The sequence below is a fragment of the Pseudopodoces humilis genome, chromosome 14, assembly GCF_049639895.1.
Source record: "Pseudopodoces humilis isolate 2021_Gansu_Grassland_sample_001 chromosome 14, ASM4963989v1, whole genome shotgun sequence".
NCBI classification, from domain to species: domain Eukaryota; kingdom Metazoa; phylum Chordata; class Aves; order Passeriformes; family Paridae; genus Pseudopodoces; species Pseudopodoces humilis.
Genome location: NC_142213.1, coordinates 14629903 through 14652826, shown reverse-complemented (window position 1 = coordinate 14652826; position 22924 = coordinate 14629903). Strand labels below are relative to the sequence as shown.

The 22924-nt window shown below is 39.6% G+C and overlaps 1 protein-coding gene across 14 annotated transcripts in view; it reads right to left on the bottom strand.

Annotated features, from left to right (window-relative positions):
- ZNF536 (zinc finger protein 536) overlaps positions 1 to 22924 on the bottom strand; it is a 340118-nt gene that overhangs the window by 177751 nt on the left and 139443 nt on the right. For all 14 annotated transcript variants that reach the window (XM_088062366.1, XM_088062365.1, XM_088062361.1 and 11 more), the window contains one exon: positions 2719 to 4887. In XM_088062366.1, the coding sequence (XP_087918492.1) occupies positions 2719 to 4885 (2167 nt within the window). In that variant the 5' untranslated portion in view covers positions 4886 to 4887. The remainder of the gene's footprint in view (positions 1 to 2718; positions 4888 to 22924) is intronic.

Below are 22924 nucleotides of genomic sequence, written 5' to 3'. Positions count from 1 at the left end.
GCACTCCATTCCCAATCCTCCTTTGCAAAGAATTACATCAGATAACAAAGACTTCTCTGCCACTCATTGTAAGCCTTCTTCTGGAGATCTGTTCTAAGAGGCACTGTGTAAAAAGGTTTTTATGATGAATTCAGAACTACTATCATGTTAAGAGCACCAATTTATAAAGAAGAATTCATTGGTTAAGATCTGAAAAAATAGTTTCTCAGGCCCTACTGACCCAGTTTTCAACAAAAAAGAATCAAGTGATGCAAATTAAGTTTTGAGACATTGTTACACAGTCTGAGAAATTTGTAAAACTGTGTTTTGCAGTAATTTCTTAATAGAAGATTCAATGACTACTTAATTCTACTCTATGCAAAAAAAAAAAAAATCTGATTTCTTTATATTCTACAGGTCTACTTTCACAGGTAGTGATAAAATATGCAGTCCACAGTGATGAACAGTTCCAACAGCAACAGGCAAAAAAATTTAACTTTCAAGTACCAAACAATACTTAGATTTTTTTTCTCTTAAAATGTAATACTCTCATCCTTTCATCTGATTAAAAAGTTATAAAAACCTACACATTAGCCCTGATAGGATGAATGACACTGAGAGCCTTTTCTAGTAACTAAAGGAAACAATCAGATATCAATATGAAAAGTCTTATTTTCTTCAGTAAAAACAAACATGCTTCCAGCAACTGTTACCACATATATTTTGCTTTTGTTTTCACATGCTTTGATAAAACTGCGTCAGGTGTAAAAACAAACGTTTTAAATAAATGGCACTTCAAGTTAAAAATAATTTTAAATTAGTGGCCACGGACAGAACAACACTGCAGGGTTTTTTGCCTCTGAGGACAGGAAAAATTTTCCACAACAATACATTTAACAAACCAGAACACTTGGAATTAAAGTTTTCAGGGCACTCAAAACACACCAACTTTCACATATATTGTTTCAAATCCTCTTCAATCTCTATCTGTTCAACCTCACTCAGAAGACTCTGGGGCTGTGTTTTTCAAAACTTTTCCTGACAGCCCTGAAAGGCTTCAGACAGAATTTGAACAATTTCAGGATCTTTTCTTTCTGATTGCTCTATGGCATTGCAAAACAGAAGTGTCAATTTTTATAATAAAGAGAACTATTCCCCACCCACCCCCCCCTGCAATGTGTAGGATTTTTTAAAGTGAAAGTTAGAAAAATAATCTTCTTCATCCTGACATATTTTCAATCCTCTTAAAAGAATCTCAACAACTATATATAGTATGAAATTAGCTCTCTCCTGTTAGCCTTGTTCCTACATAGAATTTTCTAATGTGTCTCACCAGTAATAAATTGCAAACGAGGCTGTGACTCTAAGAGTAGACTCTGTTTCATGGGTATTTAAACAACAGCATTAAGTACTATAGGAATCTGTGGAATGTGGAGTGCAGATTTATGTGTCTTAACAATTTCTTTACTGGTTTGTAATAAGCCAGCAAACTAACACTATTTTTATATTAATTGGGGTTCAGAAATAGAGTATACTGGAGCATGACAAGAACAAAAAAAAGTTAACTGGCATACACTTAATAACTGTAACTGTGAATTGCCTCCAATACTAAAATATTTATCAAAACTGGGGGGAAAGAAAGCTAAAAGGGATTACCCTCAACAGCCTGCTAGCAGCTCTTTAACAGTGGGCAATGTAATGCCTTAAGGTACCTCAAACTGTCTTTCATTTTCTAGACTTAATGGCTGATTGCAGAAATCAATGTTGCCATTAGTAACAGAGTATTTGTTATGGCATGATTTCCTCTGTTGTTAGGCTTGCAGAATGATTACAGTATTAGTGAGGTGCTTGCTTTATAAAGGGCTGAAGATATAACTTTCAATTTACTATCCATTAGTAAGTGACTTTGGAAATATACATGAGGCCAGAAATCTTACCTGTTATTACTTGGAGATTTTATTTCAGCAGTCATAGGCTAGTAACTTTAAAAATTGTACCAGGAAGCTCAATATTTTATAGACATCTCCAATGAAATATTATCTGGCTTGCTATTTTATACACAGCAAGTTAACATGACACACAATACAATTAAAATGTTTCAGTCCGATTTCTATTTCTCTTGTACTTTCAAATGGATGCAAACTAAGCAGGAAGCTTCATACAAGTTAAAATCTGCACATAAGTTAGAAGATTGTCAAAAGGTTAGTAATTTGTATTCCTGAATCTCTTTTTAATCAGTCTGGTGGCCAGGTACAAGGACATAGCTAAGGAACTGACATGGTTGTCAGAAGGAGGGCAATCAGAGAGGTGAGCCAACATGCAGTTTATTAGCTATGGCTCAAAGAAGGCATCTTTCCTCACCCTTTCACACGGAGCACGGGGCAGGATCTGCAAGAGAGACACCATGAATAGAAGAGGAGGACAAAACCACCTTCCAAAACCTGGAGGGAGAGGCCCTGGAAGCGACATAGCCATTGGTGGCTGCTCAGAGCCTGCACGGTGGGAAGGAGTCAGCTGAAAGGCTGGGAAACCTGCCCTTGGAGGGGAAAAGGGTGAGCAGAGAATTAACCTCGAAGGCATTGCGGGAACCCAAACACAGATGTTCTGGCAAATAATACCATATCCCTGTGGACTGGAGGAAACGACCTGACAAGAGAATGCATAAACTATTTTACTGCTGTGATTTCAAATACAGCTATGTAGCTTTCAGTGCAGAGAGGGAAGAAGAAGTTTTCATACCTGAAGAGGAGGGTGAGGAAGGATGAGGGCTGTCCTCCTGAGCACTCCCTGTCTGCGAGAGACCCCCACCTACTCCGCTTTCTTCAGTAATGTTAGAGGACCCAGGTGTTGTTGACCTGCTGACAGACTGAGACTCTTGATCACTTCCAGACCCACGCCGCTCATCAAGACTACCTTGAATTATTTCATCTTCTCCTTTCCTGTCTCTTTTGTGGACCCTGGAGTGAACGACCACTTGGTGGTACGTTCTAAAAACCCTTCCGCAGTCCGGGCATTCAGTTGGCTTTTCTTTTATGTTTCCATGACTTTGTAAGTTGTAATCGAGTCCCTGGTTCATACCATGTGACAAAAAATCTCTGCTGCCTTCTAAAGGGTCTAGTTTGCTTGGCAAGTCTCTCTGATTGCCCATTTTAGTGCTGTGAACCAAATCAGCAGGCATTTTCTGCTTAGAGCCATCTGCTCCTACTAACACATACTCCCGCTTCTCCTTATCAAACATAACTCCAGCATTTGCCAAAGTGTCTTCGTGGCTGCGCTGTATCTGCTGCTCTTTAGACAAAAAGCCATGTTCCATGGCCATTCCCCTTGCCATAAGCTGCCAGGCCTGATAGCTGTTTACTGGATCCATCTCTGCTGCTTTGGCGGCAGCTTGTAACCTTTCTATACAGCTGGATTTCAGAGGAGGCACCAGATTGAGACAGCCCAATAAAGAATGTTTATCCCCTTCGGCAATGCTGTGGCCAATGCCAGAAATGGGCGAAAGGAGCTTCCCCAAGACTTCTTTCTCTTTCATGGGCATATCTCCTTTATTGTAGATTTGATTTTGTTCACTTAGCCTCGCTTTGTCTGGAGGAAGAAACCCACTCTGCAAACATGACAGGTATCTTGAATACAAATTTGCATGAGCTTCCTGGGACATGCTGCTGATGGAGACAGGTACTTCAGGATCATTAGATTTGTTCTTTACAGATAACTTATTCAGGTGAACTTTCATGTGGTTTTTAAGAAACCAAGGCTCTTTGAATCGCCTCCCGCAGATCTGACAGCAGTGTTCAAAGGAATCCTTGTGCTTTCTCATGTGGCCTTTTAGGAACCAGGCTTGGCTAAACACTTGGCCACACACCTCGCAACGAAACTCATTGGTGGATTGCTCCCCATTCCCATTGGAGCCCTGGCCCTGTGCTGACTCTGCAGTTATGTGAGCCTTCTCCACGTGGCTGATCAGCTCCTCCTCCTGTGAGGCGGCAAAGTCACACAGAGTGCACTTGTAAGGCTTGTGTAGGATCCTTATGTGCCTGTCCAGCTCTTCTCGCTTCTTAAACTTGCCTTTGCAAAACGTGCATCTGAACCCGGCTGTCTGAGCGACAACTTCTTCCTGGACGCTGACCGGCTTTGGAGAGGGAACAGGGTTTGAAATATCAGGTGTGTTGTGGTTAGGTGGCACAGACAAGTTACAGTTTGCGAGCGGCATCGGCTGGGTGTGCTGCTGTGCTTTCACATCGGGTCGTGGCTGCAAGAGGCTGCTCTTCATCTGCTTGTCCCGAAGAATCGCTCTCTCCTCCAGCTCATGTAAAAGTCTGTTTTCTTCTCGCACCCTCCCACGACCTTTGCCAAGGTTTCCAAGCTTGTGAGTACGCAGGTGTATCTTCAGGTTACCTTTTTGAGCTGCTCGGTGGTCACAGTAGGGGCACTTGAAGGGTTTCTCTCCAGTGTGAGTTCGCATGTGTAGCGACAGGATGCTGTTAAATCGAAAGCGTTTCCCACAGAGGGGACAGGGGTACTTTCGGTTTTTCCTGGCGTCATCCTCGATGTCGCTCATCTGAGACATGATCCCTAGGTTTTGTCCATTTAAGAACTGCTGCAGATCCACACGCCCGTTCAAGCTGGTATCAACCTCTCTATTGAGCTGGTTTGCCAGCAGGGCCATCTGGCTGCTGATGGGCTGGTTTGCTATGGACATGTGACTTTTGTCTTCTAGTGGCACTGACGCCTTCTCCTCGGGGTTCTGCCTGTTCTGGAGCTCCGGGAAGGCATGGCTGAGCTGGGAAGTGATCTGGTGCAGCTTCTGACTCATTGAATATTGCCCATTGAGTATGGTGCTGTTGAGATGGGCGTCAGCTTCTGGCACAGCTGAAGAAACACCAAGGCACAAACTAGCTTCCTCCATCTCTGAAAATCAGAAGATATTTTAGATTCAGACTGTGAAAGAGTTACAAGCATTGAATCACTGGCGTACAATTTGCATTTTACGTTTTACCTACTCATAATAATGCAAAGGAATTAATGTAAAAACTATTAAAAGAGTATTAAGTGTCAACTGTGCTACACAGTTTTGATCATACATGTACTCATTCTTCACATGTACCAAGAACTATTAATTACTATTTTAAAATATGCGACAATTTCAAAATCTAATTACTACAGAAGGGGTAAAGGCTTTTACCACCTCCCTCGTCCTTCTTGTGAAACTGCACCTGTCTGCATTTCTAAATCTATAGAAAAAGAAATCTTATGCATCTCTCCCATTTTCATAAAAAAAGCCAGCAAAAAAAACCCCAAATTAGAAATCCATTTGTAACTTTCGCTTCCATTAACTATATTCAATATATTACACATTCTACATTGAGAAAGATAGTTTTATGATTTGGCAAAAAACGGATGGTATGATATTTACTGGTGTACAATAAAACAAGATAATGTTTTGGGAAAAAATAAAGGACAAGCTTTAGAACAATAAAAGGGATTTTGCTTTAGTCAACAAAAAGTGCAGTAATATCTCATTAAGCTGATTAGTATGCTGCTTAGAAACAGTACTAGGTGCTGTAACACATGATTATAATCATAAAAATCCTTCAGTGTTTGCAAGTAAGCATTAACGAGGTATATTAAATTTTAAGGAGACTGCGACTAGCAGCTTTGTAAACCTCTGAGATTAAGATTTAACCCTTCTGTTACAAAACATTGTTATTTTGTCATTTTGAAACTGAGCCCATCAAAAGGCACATAAATTATCTTCTGCCAAGTCTTTTAATTCATCCTTGAGAACCTTCAGATTTCTGTTCCTAGGAAAACTTGCCAGATTACAGAAGGAATATCTCTGTCCTTCGATGGGTAAGACATGTGATTTAAGACACTTTGATTTGTTTTAAAGAGCTCTCTTATGGAACTAGATAAAACCAATTAAAATCTGGGGAAGGTGTTGTGGAAAGCCTCAACAAGTTTAAGAATTCTAATAACTTTCCTAATACACAGTAATGACTACAAACTGTAGCTACACTATGTATATTGCAGGAAATTAGAATTCAAAGCTGTTTGTTAAACACAAGTGCTCTGTTCTGGTCTGCATAATTTTCCACAATAATCCATCCTTGCCACTTCTCTACTCTACACAGATATAATGTATCTATAAAATTCTGTTTAAAATATAAAGTTTCACATAACTAATTCATAAACTATATGATGCTATAAGGTTATATTAGACCACAATTAAGATTTTTGTTGTTCAGTGAAGTGATTTGACACTTCATTCACTCACAAAACTACTGAATTCTATAGGTTCTTAAAAAATTAATTTGGTCAACCCTCTCTTTGGCTTTAGCCAAAAACATTTTTCTCACTGTGTCTTCTACAAAGGCTCCAGGCACACCCTGGGTGGACACCATTCCTCACACAGCTTCACAGTGGCCACTTGATAGACAATTCAAGGTCCAGACCTGGCACATACTTAAAATGCATGTAATTGTGCTCGTGGGAGCAGTCCAGTAGACTTCAAAGGGTGACTCTTGAAAGCAAAGTTCCACACATGATTAAGTATTTGCAGGATCAGGGCCTAAAAAAAAAGCATGGGATGTCTTCGAGGGGAGACCTCTGGTCCTGACAGGATGACTGAGGTTGTGACACAATGCAGATCTTGTCAGAAGTACAGGAAAGAGTTATATTCATGTATATTAAAAAAAGAACATGAGCTACCTAATTTTGCCCATATATATAGCAGATCTTTTTTGAAATTTAACAGTCCCCTGAATCAGGTCACATGTTGGGGACCCATTATTTGCATGCTGTCAATGTTATTATTTATTAAAATATTAAAGAAATCAAGTATATAAAAGAACTCCAATTAAGTTTAGCTCACAGTGTCTGATTTCCAAATGTAGAGGAGAACATAAGCAAGCAAGCAAGGTGTTCACCCAAGACCACAATCATTCAAAATGTGGGTACACACAAACAAATTTTTTTTATTTTTATTTAAGTTTGCTTAACTTTTGGAACAAGCCAAGTTTCATGTTCAAAAGGATTAATTAAACAACTTAAGGCTTATGGTCCTTAGGTCTGCCATTGCCTGAAGTTAACCGAGATTTTGAATATTTGCCTATGTACTTCTTAAAAAAATAACAAATACTCTCCCAAATAACAACATGAGAGAAACCCCAAAATCTGAATCGACTTTTTGTCCGGATTCCACATACCCAGGAGTGTTATTTCTTCCCACTATGGTTAAACAAGGCATGTTGGCAAACAAGAACATGACAATTCCAGAAATGCATAGCATGTGCTGACACACACATACATTGAAGAAGGTTTAGAAAGGTCATTGTGAATTGTCATTATTCTATAACAGCTTCAAAAATGCAGTCAAAATTTCATATTTTTCCAGTTGATCTCAACAGGACCTGGTGCTTTTACATGCTCAGAAAGGTTTGGGCAGTTAATTTTAGCATTTTATGCTCTATCGAAGTTTGGAAATCCTGACAGATCCCAGTGGAATTTATTAATTCTGATGTTTAACCCTAAGCATCAGTTCAAATGCATGGTTATTTGGATTGGGGAGGGGAGTTGTGGTTGAGATTTTAGTTATTCTGTGCCTCTTTTTCAAATATAACTTTAATAAAGTAACAACAGCAGTTGTAGCTGGAACATGGTAAGTTTTCCAGTTTTTCCTTTTTGCTATTTCCTGTCTCCTAAAATCATACAGAAATATATTATGTAGACTATAGAGAGAATAAGTGAAAGAAAATAAAATAGAGGAATACCAAATCCATAATTTCTCATTTAAAGACTAATAATTTTGGATCAAGTCAGAGGAGCCTAACCCCTCCACATGGCTCCTTTGGCATGGGAAATGTTAAACATTTTTGATTAAATATGCAGAAAGGTCAGCAAAGCCTCTGCTTAGTGAGCAACAACCAGCTCTGAATGCCGCCTACTCTGACCAGCCATGCAGTTTCTGGGATCCAGCTACCACAATCTCAAGGTGCATTCTTCACTTAAACTGCATTTTCCCCCTCATCTGTCCCTGCTTCTTGCAGGCCTGTTCCTTCCTCTGGCTCTAAATCATCTCCTCTTTTCCTCACTCCAGCCTGGTGTCATTGTAGAGTATAACCATGGCACTGAAAGTACTGGCCTGTGAAATTTCTCCTCCTGCCATGCCCAGTTACGGCTTCTCTGAACACAGGGACCTTGCTACTGTTCAGCTTTCACAGAAATCACTCTTGGTATCCCTTAGCTCTTTCAAAGCAAAACCTACCAAAATCTCATCTTCCACATGCAAGACAGAAACAAAACACATCCTCATCCATCATTCCACTATGAATTAGATAACTCAATCTAATTTGCCTAATTTCTCAAAAAAAATAGCAATTTCATTCTCTCCCTCTTTATCCATCATCCCTGTCTAGATCTATGGCCAGACAGGGTGACACCAGGTGGGGTAAGGGGCTTTCATTCCCCAGTGAAGCTCCTGCAGTTCACAGTACCCACCTTGGTGTCAAGGAATTCAAAAATAAAAAATCTGGAAATGTCAATTTGTAAGTGCTACTTTGATGCTCCATGATAGAGGAAACATCTAGCTTTCAATTTTTAAGGATATAGTCTATCACATTATTTTCATGATCCTGATCTCTCATATAAGGAAAGCACAGGATGTTTTGCCATCTCTCACGCTGGGAACAGAAGCACAATGTTCTCTGTAGTTAACAAATGTTTACAAAATGAACCACAAATCAAATTTGAGATTGTTAAGAAATTCCAAATATGTTTGTTGAAGTTTATTTAGTAAATTTCTGACCTTTAATTATCTCCAATGTTGTGTAAAGACTGTCCCTCAAGACGTGGCACCGCAACAGAGCGTGTTGGGATCAGGAGTTGTTGTGGGCTACCCTTTCTGACCTAAATAAACCCTCAGCTCTTGCCTGAGTGAGTTGCTGTGGCCAAAACCCCCAAACTGACCCTGCTGCATACACAGGCCACAGCCCAGCTGGGCTCACAGGGCACTGGGCAGGGCAGGAGCACCCTTGGGAAGCACCACACCGACCATCTGAGACCATCTGGCCATGCCCTGTGCCCAGTGTGCAGGAGCAGCTCGGCTTGTGAGACCTACTGTGGGATACAGATATTATAAAAATACTCTCTCTCATCTCCTACATAAAGGTACAGTGAGACTGGATTCAAGTCCCTTTGATGATACTAATAGTTATTTTGATTTCACTCACATTTTTGCCCTCAAGACTATTTCCTGTGATATCAATAGCGAAAGTTCTGGCTTTAGCCATTTCAACTGAACACACAGATTTTATTTAACTATTTGAAATGGATTACTGGAATTTAAAACCAATTATGACACCAGAAATGCCTGTCATCACAACTACATTAATGTAATACGAGAAGCTGAGCTTCCTCTTGCTGGAAACAGAGAAAAAAAAAATAAATATGGCAAGCAGAATGACAGAATTTAAAGATAAATCTATGCCTACGCACACATGTAAACATATGGAGGCACATGCATATCTGTATACAGACACATATGTGCAGACACACACCTGTCATCTTTGTAAACAGATGGACCAAATTCAGCTCTTATTTACACCTGTTCATTCCTGCTGGACACACACACACACACACACACACACTGAAGCTGTCCCCTCTTCAGTGCTGTAGAGAAAACAGTCATTTTAAAGCCACTGTTGTGCTGTTATTATAGCTTAGATTAGGTTAGTTAAAAGATTTACAGTTCAGTAAGCAAAGTAATGCTTTACAAGCTCACGTGTTTAAACGACAAGCTCGCTCTGGCCCTGATCCTCTGAGCAGTTAGAGCTACACATACTGTTACTTATGCTTTCAGAATATAGACCTGGTATTTATCTTTCCAGCTAGAGAAATTCACATATATCTACATTATCTTGTGGTCCACTGGCAAATTCTAAATACTCCAATACAGACTGCTTCAGTTCTTAGCAACTCGTAAACAGGTATTGCTGAGATCAGAATATATATTGAATTTTTATTAAATATTGTACTTATTGTTGCAGCAGAAACAGTTGAACTAAGGCTGTTATAAGCATAATACACTCCTGTTAAGAAATACAGAACACCAGACTACTGAACCCTTTCAGGGTCATTAAACAGCTGTAAACATTATTACAAAAATAAACCAGAGATTTCATGCTTACATTTTAGCCCAGAGCTTGGTGTGCTGAGCAAGTACATTTTTTTCATCTCTTACAATCAACGCTGGTGACATTTGGGCATCCAAACAAATTACATCACAAATATTACTGAGGTGGGTAGGATACTGAGCAGTTTATTTGTCAGATGATTAATATATAAACAGTAGGGCAGGATAAATGACCTACTCTTCTTTGACTGATTTGTAGGCAATACTAAGAGACATAGATGTAAATAGTTAGATTTTAACAAAAACATGTGTGCACGGAAGGGGAGGGGAGAGATCAGCTGTATTTAATGCCACCAGGACAGCATTATCCAGTCTGATAAAATGAAATAAACATTAGGCCAGATTCTATTCTCATTTTACTTATGTAAAATAGAGTAATTGCATCGACTTCATAGGAGTTTTTGTTAAGTAGGTGTCCTGTTCCTTGGGGTATAATATAATTATATCAGGAAAATACATGGTTTCTGGAGTATAACAGGATGTCTTTTAAAAAAAAGAGCGTTGGCCTACAGGTAAGGTGTCCTATCTATTTGTTTTTATTTAAGCACTATTAAGGCCAGCTGTGTAATTGGTGATCACTGCTAGTGGCAGGAGCACGCTGAGGTTCCACAGGCGTCGCAGAGCACGTGTAACCTGCAGTGAGCGCGAGGCAGGATTGGAGCCCAGACTGCCCAGAGCTCTGGGGGAAGCAGGGCTGCCCCATCCCACAGCTCAGCAGGCTCCAGGGACTGTAGCCCCACACCAACACCCATCCTCCAGCAGCCAGGACCACGCAGGGGACAGCCGGGAAGGCATTTGACAAAACTGTAGCTGCTTTGTAGCGCTGATATTTAAACAAGCTGCTTATTGATTCCAAAACAAAGTACTCCTTTAGTAACAACAGAGCCAACTCATTCCACAACAGTTTTTATGTCTTAAAGAAGGGTTAGCAGAGGGATTTTGAAGTTTCAAAAGTCATTAGCAGACAGAAAATGGTTTGCTGAGGCTGTAGTGCCTTTGCTCTGGGCTGGGAAGAGAGCTGCTTTCTGAAATACCTGTTACATCTGCAGGGTACTTTCTAGTTAGCACAGCCCTTGGGACTGATAACTGATCAGTGGAAGATAAATCACCAGAACAGTCTGCTTGGTAGCACCCATGGAGTGGAGGACTGTGAACTGTTTGTGATCACAATCTAGGAAGATGAGCACAGAGGAGAAGAGAGGTCATTTATAAATCTCTCTCACAGATTAGAATAGAAAGATTAGAAGAATGCAGACAAGCTGTTTGATTTATTGCTACTTTGCATGTGACTTCACAAAATCTGTTTTCCTCCTTATTTATTCTATTTCACTTGCATATACTTAAGAAGTCAGATCCAAAGAAGAGAAAGATAAATAATTGGTACTGAAAGTTCAGTAGATTAAAAAAAAAAAAAAAAAATCAGGATTTTTTTTCCAGGCACTGGTTGCATCTGGGATCATTATTTTTTAGTTTACAAACATCGATTCTCATTTTACTTTTTTTTTCCTAGTGATCTTTCAATGGCAAAAGTAAAGATAAGAGTGATACCAAAATTCATATTGGAGCCTTATTTGTGGAATGCTTCATTAAACTAAAGCTTCCGTTACTTTAGAAACAGCATTTTTTAAAGTAAATTTGTTATTTTCATGTAATTTGGAATGTATACAACTGATTAAACCCTCTCCAATTTGATCAATTTCCTGTAGCTCCTATCTGATCATTCACTTTAATTAATCTAACTGGCATCCACATCAGATTGAAGAAACCTTAAAATTAAGCTTTTAATGAACCACTTTACCATCACAGAGTACAAATAAAATAATAAAATGCCTGGAAGACTTTGCAAAGCATATTTATTATTTCATTTTTTGTCATTTTTACAGCATGGAAAGGGCTCTGAATCTCCTGCTCTCATCTGAGGGCACTGTACTGCCTGGAAGTCTGCAATGCTCTAACCTATTATATAATATTAAAAGATACATAATGTTGACCCTATTAATCCTACATTCCTCACACAGGAAAGTTCCAAATAAAAGGCTGAGCATTTCAACTGGGTGAGGACAGGAGGATCAGGCCCCCTGAACCAATTACAAAGAGATCAGTAAAGAAGAGTTAAGACCACAAACTCAAAGCACAGTTTGAAACAATTTAAATCCAAAACTGTAATGCTGGGTTGATGATTTTTTTTTCATTTCACAAAGGCTTAGACTTAGATTTTGTGTGCAACTAAATATAATGTCAAATGCACATATGTCCCAAAGATCAAAGTATGATTGACTGTGAAATATTCATATGTGATAGCCCAGCGAGATTTTGTTCACAAGGGCACCTGCCAGAAGCATAAGCTTGGATACAAATCATCAAGTAAGTATGTAAAATCATTACTAAAATCCAGGCATGCAATCAGATAGTCAGTTGTCTGAAACTGCTGGACTGTAGCCAGCACAGTGGCTCAACAGACTAATGCTTTGGTCTTTGCAGATCCTCAGGGCCCTGGTTCAGTTCCTCCTGCTACTGGTCAGGTCAACTGTCTGTACCTAGTGTTGACTTTCCTGGCACTTAATGCTAGGAGCAAAGCAAAAAAACCCGAGTCCATAAGTTGCCTTTGACCTGAGCCACAGAAACATCTGCTGGTTGAGTCACGAACTGCTTGTTGGCCAAGTTTAACAGGATCCGAGCCTGTTGCGGATCAGCTCTCTCAGCAGTAGGTGTCACTGCAATAAATAGATGGATTTCAAGGGACAAAGACACACATTGCCAGGGAAAACGCATAAACAGAACATCCATGCATAGGGAGAGTTTAGAAAAGAAGTTTGTGGTCCAATTAGACTTTTCCTTTAACTTTATGCAAAATGCTGGAAATCTGGTTTAGGAAGGAATTAAATTGCATGAGTGGGATTGCCAACAACAACAGCATCAGCACCGTAATTCTGTCTTTTAGTCCTGTGTCACAGAGATCCTTTAATTCACATTAATCACCTCCCTGCAATCCCAGGTCTATTAGGTAAAGACTGTTACAGTTAAACCTTTTTTTTTTTAAAAAAAAAAAGAGCTCTCTAACAAATTAAGTCATTTTCTCTAGTGGAACAAAAGACCTAGTTATATGGAAAGACACTGCACACTCAACTGTAGTTGTAGGACTGAAAGACCACAAGGTTAGCCTGTTTTCTGTCAAATTAGAGAGCCCATACCCAACCCTATCTGCATACAGAACAAGGAGAGAGAGAATACTTATAACAGCTTGGGGGGTGGGGGGAAGATGTCTCAAGTATAGATTTAATTAATAGAATGCATATTTTGAAGAAGCAGTAACCAATTTATATTTGAAACAGAAATATTTGGTATGCCAAGTAATATCACAGAGATGCCAGCCAAGTCTACACCATATTTGGTTTCATTATCACAAAATGGTTTGTAGGATAATTAAGGATGCTCCAAATTGCATGCTATTGAGTTAGATTGTAGACAAAACAATGCATCACTAAGCATATGGGCTACCTGTGATGACATCAAGACAGAAACTACGTGCCTATGAAAATGTTTTAAAGAAAAAGAAAGATTAATACATTAAACCTTGTGTAACCTGTTGCACATGAGAGAGAACATATGTGACAATATGTACTCCTAAAGTACATATATAATACAACAGCATTTATTTTATTTCCAAAAATACTGAGTGGGGAACAAAAGAGAGGAATATAGAGAGAATGTAAAGATAAATTACTGATTTAAGGTCAGTATATTTAAGAAAAAAAGTATTAAAAAAAGTCACCCCCATGAAAAGCATAAAGGGCCACACTACAAATGTGGAAAGAACTCCTCCTTTCCCCCAGCAGCTGCTGAAACTTCCCCAGCAGTTACTCCCACCATTTCCTGCCCCAGTATTCCCCAAAGGCCTCCAGCACATGGAACCCCAAAGCACACTGTGATCAATTCAATCAGAGAGGAGAGGGACACCTTTACTAAATGTTTCATTGCTGGGTACAGACATATCCAACATCTTAATACAATGGAAATGGGAACAGGTAGAAATTCAGAAGTAACTTCCCCAGTTTCAGTGCTCCCGAAGAGCACAAAGGGACCAAGTTTTCAGAATTTCAGCACTGTAGAAATAAGTATCCCTAACTGATCATTTCCACATCTCATTTAGGGAAAGGATTGCCCTGTATCTTGACTTAAATAGATGCCTCATCCTCTGTAAAGAAGCCAGGGACAGCATCCAGAATTCTGATTCCCATTGCTTGGTCCAGTATGGCAGATAGCTTTCCTTTATCAAACATAATTGACTGCTGAAAAGACTGGGTTTTTTAACTCATGGATAACCTGTCAGCATAAAACTTTCTTTTTGTTAAATTACTAGAGAGAGTTTGGGGTTATTTTTTAATAACAGAGATTCTTTACTGTTAATGTCTTCTATCTCCAAATTCTATCTTTTTTCTTCCCTCAATCCAAATGATTTATTTTTTTTCTCCCTATAACACATGGGCTTGGTGACAAAAAGCACCACACATAATTTAGATGGTCATAGTGATTCTTAGATACAAGTGGCTACAATGAGTCATTACTGATCATATTATTTTAATACTAATTTCCAGGAAAAAAAAAATAAAAAGGATAAAGCTGAGAAAGCCTTAATTTCAGTGGAATGAGATGGAGTAAAAAATGCAGTTGAAATAGGCAGGGACACTGAAAGCAGGTTGATTCTGGAAAAATAGAGCAAACATTTCTCAGAACACCCTTTGTGTTTGTGGTCTCCCAAAAAACAGAAAGAAAACTTGTTAAAGAATTAAGTGGAAAAGATAGATGAGGAAACACCACACAGACTGGGTCATAAAAAAATGTACTTAAAATTACTTATCACCAAGTAAAATGAAACAGAAGAAAACACAAATCCCCTTTAATCCATTGGTGTTCTGTTCTGCCCATATTCTTACTGATATATCACTGCTTCTGTCATTTAACTTTATTAATTGATCACTGTCATGAGCACAAGAGCAGAGCTGGGAGCTCTAAGGCCAACTTGTACCTCCTAAGCTGCTTTTCCACTGGTCTAAGTGGCTCAGGTTACCAGGGTGTGGTTAGCAGTCACTGCACTGCTCAGACACCCTGGGATCAGGACATCTCCAGGAAACAAGCTCTTTATCCTATGCTCTTTTAGAGAAGCAAAAACAAGTACATCACACTGCTCTTTCATAGGGAGGAAGATGACCCCAAACAGGAACATCTATACTAAAAAGTAACTTACTTGGGGTCTTTCCCTGTATTTTCCCAGCTGCTTTTAGAATCCTCTCTACCTGTTGCAGTGAGATTATTCTGCCTCTTCCTCTGAATGATGGTACCAAACAGTTGTTTTACTGTTTTTACTGTTTTAACAGTTTTGCAGTTAAACCAAGAGAGTAACAAAGATGTCACACAAGTGACCACAAAAAAAATGTCCCATCTTGGTGGCAGTGCTCTTGGCTGCAGCGAGGTTCAGCCCCAGAAGGGAACAGAGAATCTCCTCCCTTTGCCCTGGAGGATCAGGCACAGGAATCACCTCGTTCATCTCTCGAGGGAAGCAGAGATGGGAGCACTGAGTATACTGAAATAGGACACGCGTTTAGGTGCAATGGCCTTCAGGATCCAACAAGCTGGGCACCACCTGCTGTTTGGGCAGCCCTGTTTTATCTGGGCACAGTAGCTTTGAAAGGGCACTTTGGGGTAGGGCACATGGCAGATAGATGAATGGGGGGAGAAGGAATACTGTAAAAATACAGTAACATTTCAAAGCTAGCTGCAGGATAAAAATCCTTTAAATAATTTTGATGTTAATTGCAACATTCCAGGCCCTTGGCTGAAAAGACAGCCTCTCATGGTGATAGGCCAGTGGTAACAAAGCTGACAAAGAAAGTCTGATAAATGCAATCACAGGATGACAGACCCTGGCAAGTTCAATTACGGTTGCAAAGTCAGGTGGGAGATGGACTCTACTGACTGTAATATATCCTTAGCAGCCAGCTCTGGCCATGTACAGCTCTGACCAAACTCCTTCGAGTGACTGACAGGATCCCAGGAGCCTTCAGTCCCACGGCAAGCTGACAGCAGCTACTGTTGTTATCAGAAGGTCCAGGGACTAACAGGGAGTGCTTTACTGCAAGATTTCAACACAACACACAAATAAATGCCATAAACTCTCAGAGAAACTATTTCAAGCCTCTTGAGAAGTCTGTGCAAATGAGAAGCTTATGTTCACTTTCTCCAGCTCGTGTAAAGCTTCACTCAATGTTAATTTTCTCTGCTGCAAACCAGTGTGAATCCAGGTAACTCCAGCAAAACACAAAACCAGACAACAGGAGGGGGAAAGGCTTGGTGGCTCAGGCACAAGGACCTGGCCATGGGAGGCAGTGAGTAGGCTCCCACTGCTTGCAACAGGACCACCAGAGAGATTCTCTTCCTACAGGACTGAATCCCAAATGCTCCAGAGCTGAGAGCATTCAGGAGTTCCCACACAAAATCCCTACTCGAGCAATGGTATTGCTTCTGTTGCCCAAGCAAAATCTCATTTTTCTGAATTCCAGCTCCTTGCACCTACATTTAGGAATATGGAGATCATTATACCTCTTTCTAATTAAAAGGATTTTCATCTCCTTAGTTTTATACTTCAGAATAGACTAACTATTCTTATTTGATGTGAGAAAGAAGGAAGTAGATGTATAGAGCAAATTGTGGCTTCTCATACTTCAGTGCAAAATTATCTAAGAATTTAAGTCATGTTTAATCAAAGTAACTGGCTTCCTTGCAGATTTCTTTTCTGTTGTTTTTGGGTTTTTTTTAAGTAGCAAAAAAAGAAGTCTTTTCCCAATTTTTTGTTGTTCAATTTAATTTTCCTAATGACTTTCTTAGAAAAAAAAATAAACTCACAGTGTTATTAAACAACTTCTTTGTTCTTCTTCTGGGTTTTCCAAAATTATTGTAAAATGACAATGGTATAAAAATTATACTGTAAAAAATGTAAGCACTGTGAATGAGCAGAGTTATTCATTTCTATCCCTAGCTTATGAAATGCCCGTATCATGTATCCTTTATCCAACAGCAGACTCTTTTAGCTTCAATCACAAGAGCTAACAATATGTTATTGATATGATTTCAGGAAGCTGTCAGCAGGCAGCTTCGCTTTCAGCTCCTCAGCTCTGCTGAGCGCGCACAGACCGTACCTGTGCCTCTCCCGCAGGAGAGCTGGCAGCGAGGTGCACATTCCTGTCAGCTGTCACAGTGGAATAAAGAGAAACCTAAACAGGTCTTCCTCGCTAACTGCAAGCTCACAGCCCTTACACAGCGAAAAGGCGCTGCTGGTTTCCCCAGGAGCCCGAGCAGGAGGGATGCTCACTGTCCCTGCAAAGAGCTGAGGCAAGGATCAGCAGCGCAGGGGACCCAAGGCACTGCTATGGGCCTTCACCCTTCCTGCCCCATGCCCACCTCCTCTCCCAGCTGGCCTTTCACAAGTTTCCATCTTCCTCCTGTGCCCTCCAATTCTGCTCAGCACAAAATCAGTAGGAAGATGAGTGGACAGGGGGTAACCAGGTGTCTGCCTCTCCAGGAGGCAAAGGGGTGAAATGTGCCCCAAGCTTTGTACACCCCAAGGTCTCCAGGAGCTGTCAGAGCCTGTTCATGGAGTACAGGAGCTGTGAATGGGGGTGCAAATCAGGGCCCCTGGTGTCCTGCTGCACCTGGTCCTTTGGGCTCCCTTCAGAACTGGGGTGCAATCAAAATGAGAGCTGAGGGTCTTCTGTAAATATGCAAACTTCTTCGTTTATAAGCACTTCTGCTGGAAGGAAAAATAAAGTCAGCACATAAGTAAGTCCAGTATTTTATAGATTGTATTTATGTGCCACTTTATTTTCAGGGCCTGAAGAATAATCACAAATGTCAGAAGCCACGACAGGTAAGCTAAAAGTGCAGCTCTTTCCACTTTAGGAAACCTGTGGGTTTTAAAACTAGTTTTCTTACTGGCTTACAAGCTTTAATAACAAAAGAGTATTTTGTACAATTAGATGTTGGTCAATTTTTTTGTCTGACAAAGAGCAATAACAGGCTGCTGCAGGAGTTAGCACAGTTTTGGTGAGGCTTTTTTTCCCTCCAAATGATCAGAGAAAGTACAGTACTTTCAGGATGTGCCTCACTTGCTCTTTAAAGGGTAAAACAAAATATTCTCCTAGCTATTCTAAGCCTGCCATATAAGTATTATGCTGTTACAGATTTCAAAAGGTTAGCTTCAATGAACCTGACATCAGTATAACCCAAAATAACCCATTCAAGAGAAAAGTAAGAAATAATTGCTGTTTTCTCTTTTTTTTTCCTCAGCTATATTGCTATAATGATTTTGCATAACAGATTGAACAAAGTGCTGTTGTGACAGGTGGTAGAATTCAGCTAGTAAGCACAGAGACAGGGTTCAATTTAGTTTGTGAATCCTTTAATTGTTGTGCAGCTAATTAAAGAAGGTTCTTTACACTCGCAAGTGTTTACCGTTGCTAGTATGCATACATGAAAAATTAAATTGTGCCTTCAAGGGCTGAGAACTATAGAAAAATCATAGCTGATTCTGCAACATGCTTACCAGCTCAAAATAGCTGCTTTTCACAATTGGAATTTGTAAAACTTTTTGCTAAGCAAATATAGAGCTAATTAGAAGTGTTCGTTGGACCAATTAACATTTAAATAAATAAGCCATATTGCACATTTCACAGTCTTTATTTAATGATGCTTCTTAACTCTTTGGAAAGATTCCTTTAAGTACAAATAAGTTGTCATAAAAATGAAAGACAAAAATAACACCATAACAGTATATTCTATGCTTTTTTCTTTTTGCCTTGAAGTCTTCTCTAAAACTCTATACCTGTTACTGGGGAAGGGAGAGGGGGGGATACACAAATCTGGTTCCTTCTTTCATCTTGTCAACTTACCTTTCCACCTTTTTGAATGCAAACAGAAAAACATATTTGATTACTATTTAAAGTGTTATGATAGCTCTGTTTGTTTTGCCCCATGGAACAGAATCTGGTTTAGACAAAAATTCTTACTTTTATCTCATAAAATGGCCATTCCAGCCCAAAAGAAGGGTGTTCTCAGAAGAGACTGCTCTTAGAGCAAGAAAAACAGCAGTTTGAAAGTTGCACATACAAACAACAAAGCTGAAGAAAAAAACCTAAATCTGTTTTCCAGGCCTGCTGTTTGCATTCCCACAGCAAAACCAGCGCTGTTGTTATACCTAACCCCAGGGCTGCAATTGCCTGTCTCTTCAGGGTCAAGTGATATTTTGCTTTCAAAACAACTGTCTTTTAATTTAACAGTCCCTTTCAATCAATAGGACCCCTTCAGTCTGCGCTGAACATACATTTTCTCTCTCTCTTTCAACCTCCCTAACCTACCTAACACAAAGGTTACATTAAAAACAGGGGGAAGGCTTCCTTCTACTTTTTTCCAAGATGCATTGCACTACCTTGCAATCACACTAAGAGCTAATGTGGAAGGACTCATTGTTGACCTTGGTTTCTAGCACAGAAAACCAAATTATCAAGGACCAATTAACATTCAAATAAATAAGAAAGATTAACAAAGAATACTCTGCATACCAAGAGGGTAAAATAAACTAGAGGAAGGAGTACATTATCTCCCTCAATCAGGATGAGTGGAATTCTCCAGGAAGGACACCAGCCTGTCAGAGCAGGGATGCACAGGCTGCTCTTTCCAAGGCCTTCTCCTGTTTTACAGGAAAAGCTCTAACTTTGGAAAACACTTGGGAAAATGTGCAAAGACCCCACAGTCCTGGATGATGCTCCTGTGGAAGGAAAGGTGCTTCCCACCTGTCTGGTCTCTGTTCTGTTCTCCTGGGACTGTTGGTATTTGGGATGGCCTCTTCTGATGCTGGGCCAAGAGGAACACATGGCTTTGAGCTCACAGCTGACCAGCAGCAGGCCAAGGTAGACACTTCTTGCACGGGTTGTCAGTGTATGAGGTTTCTGATTTAATTTTTAGTCAGAAAGGTGTGTTTGGTTTTGTTTTTTCTATGTTCAGTAAATTCAGGTTCGAGTCAAAGAGAAGTGGCCAAAGAATATCCAAGAGCCCAAAAAGAAGATATTTGGGAAGGCCATAGGGACTGGAAATTTTGTGGTTTAAAATGTACATTCCATTACACTCCACCTGAAGACTACAAGCTAAATTTTTGTGCTAATTAGGTAGTTGTTCTGAATACTGAGTTGCAAAATACATGTATGAGATTCTCAAAATTTCATGGTTCAGAGCAAACCTGTCTCTATACAATTTTAATTTCATATACTTCTTTAACCTTTCTTTGGGGGCAGTGAGGGGCACACAGGTACCTGAAGCTGTAACCTGGAGCTACTTTGTAGGGGCTCCCTGTGCCATGAAACAGAAAATGTTAGTGGAAGAATGGATGGTGGTTGAACCCTTTACCTTCATCTTCCCCTGCCTCTTGCTCCTCCTGTGGGTAAATCTCCAAAAATTACTTTAAGCTGGAAAAATTTCTCCACCATTCTTGGATATCATTACCCCAATAGAACAATTAATTCCCCACTAACTAATCATCTGCAAAGCCTGTCTCCTAAAAGGAAACTCCTCCTACACAAAGGTTATGAATAATTCGCAGAAGGTTACAACATGATCTATCATTTTAAGTATTTGGATCTGGAGTACTGGTTCAGGCCTCTAACTGACAGCCACCTTTATGAATAGTTAAGAGTTCACAGAGATGATTATCATGTACTATTTAAATATGTATAAAGGACAAAGATAATAACAATACTTTGCACTTTAATAGAAGCTTCTGTCTGAAATTCTCAAAGGAGAGCCGAAGTCCTCACGAATACACACTCACAGCCCCTCTGACCTGCACAGTTGGTCATTGCTATTATTCTCTGGAATTTGGGAGGCTGTTATTGTTAGATTTCTCAAAAATGATAATGTCTGCCTTAATTTATGAAGTAGTTGAAGCTTTACTAAACGAGTAACTCAAAGTGAATCACCATTGTGGGGATGTTGATCAGTGCCTTGTGCTGAGGCAGAAAACAGCATGGGACACCACAGGACACTCTGCAGATCCTTGGCCCCATTCTGGTCAAGGAGGAGAATCATCCTCATTCCCAGGCTGAAACACCACTGACTGTTCAGCACAATGTCCAGCTGGGAGAAAAGCATCTCCTGCTGCTCTTCAGGTAAAAGCCTTTCAGTAGCCTCAAAAATAATTTTAGATTTTTTTTTTTCCCAGTACTAAATCAAAAAGAGCAAAAGTGGGCTCCACTTGAAAGCCAAACTTGGATGAAGAACACTTTTCCACAGTTTCTTATGGATACAGGAGGTTTTTTACTAAAAAAATGTTTTAAGGTAATCCATTTCTAAATGCCCTACGTTGATGAAGTCAGCTTCTCCTGTCTTCTGATCAAGAGGCTGAAAGTGACTCTCTACTATCCCATAAAATACAGAAGGAAGATTTAATCATGTTCAATTGTATCTTCCACAGAAAATATGAAAAAAGCTACTAAATAGAAACAGAAGTGTGAAAAATAGAAAGTCCAAATATCAGTACCAATGCAATGTAACTATAAATTCTGAAATGCTGCCAAAAAGTTGGTTATGTTTGAAAACTGGACCTGGACAATTTGAACTTATGCAAATGGCATTTGTACAGCAGCGGAACCAAAGGTCCTCCTGACCTTAAGGGCATATTTACACAAGAGTCAACTCATCTTGAATAATTCCACCAATGTTTTAAGAAAATATGTCTTACTTCCAACATTACTAATATGTTTATTACACAACTTTGTTTCTTAAACAAGTACATTTCTTAATCAAGTATGAAAAAGGCAAAGGAAAAAAAGTCACATATCTCCTAAACTACCCAAGTTTTTCTGTTTCCTTTTACAGTACCAGTTTTCCTTCAACAATTTTAAATAATTCTCACAAGTGTCAAAGAACAAATTACTTTCAGTTTTCTTGCAGAACTTGTAACAAATATAACAGTTACAGAGAGAGGGAGAAAAATGAGGAAAATCTATTTCAATGTGATTGTTTTCAAATACCTGAAACTAAGTGGGAATGTGCTGGTATCATGAAATCCCTATGCAACAGGCAACTTCTCTTGAAACAAAATGCATTGAGGGAGAGCTGGATGAGCTTTTTCCACTGGATACTTTGTCCTGTACAACTGTGTTCATTCCCCATTTTCTTCTCTAAAAATTATCTCAACATAACTTTCCTACCAGCACAAATCACTTTTGTGATTTTTACTCATTTGTTTGGGTTTTTTAAATTTGGTTAGAGGTCGTTTTGTTTGTTTGTTTGTGTTTAATTTTAGTTCAATTTGTTGAATTAGACTGATAAATTTACTGAAATAACACCCCAAGCCTCTGGCTGCAGTACTACTATCACAATGGAACTCTGATCTCATCCTGGCTCTTATAGCTAATAACAAACAGCAAGAAACTGAGCTCCCTCAGCTCAAATATAACCATCCAAAGCCAAGTTACCTTCAGCATAGCTTTCACGGATTCAGAAGATCAGAAAATTGGTTTACCACAACTTATCACAGAGTAACACGTTAGCACAAGTTAACTGATTCACAGTAATTTTTAGTGTACATGCTCTTGGCAAATGTGGTGTAAACTTAGCACAACTTCCAGTGTAAGCCAAATTTCACTGGTTTCATTAGGGCTGAACTAACACACTGCTCCTCGTGTGCTGGGAGGCAGGAACCACCACACA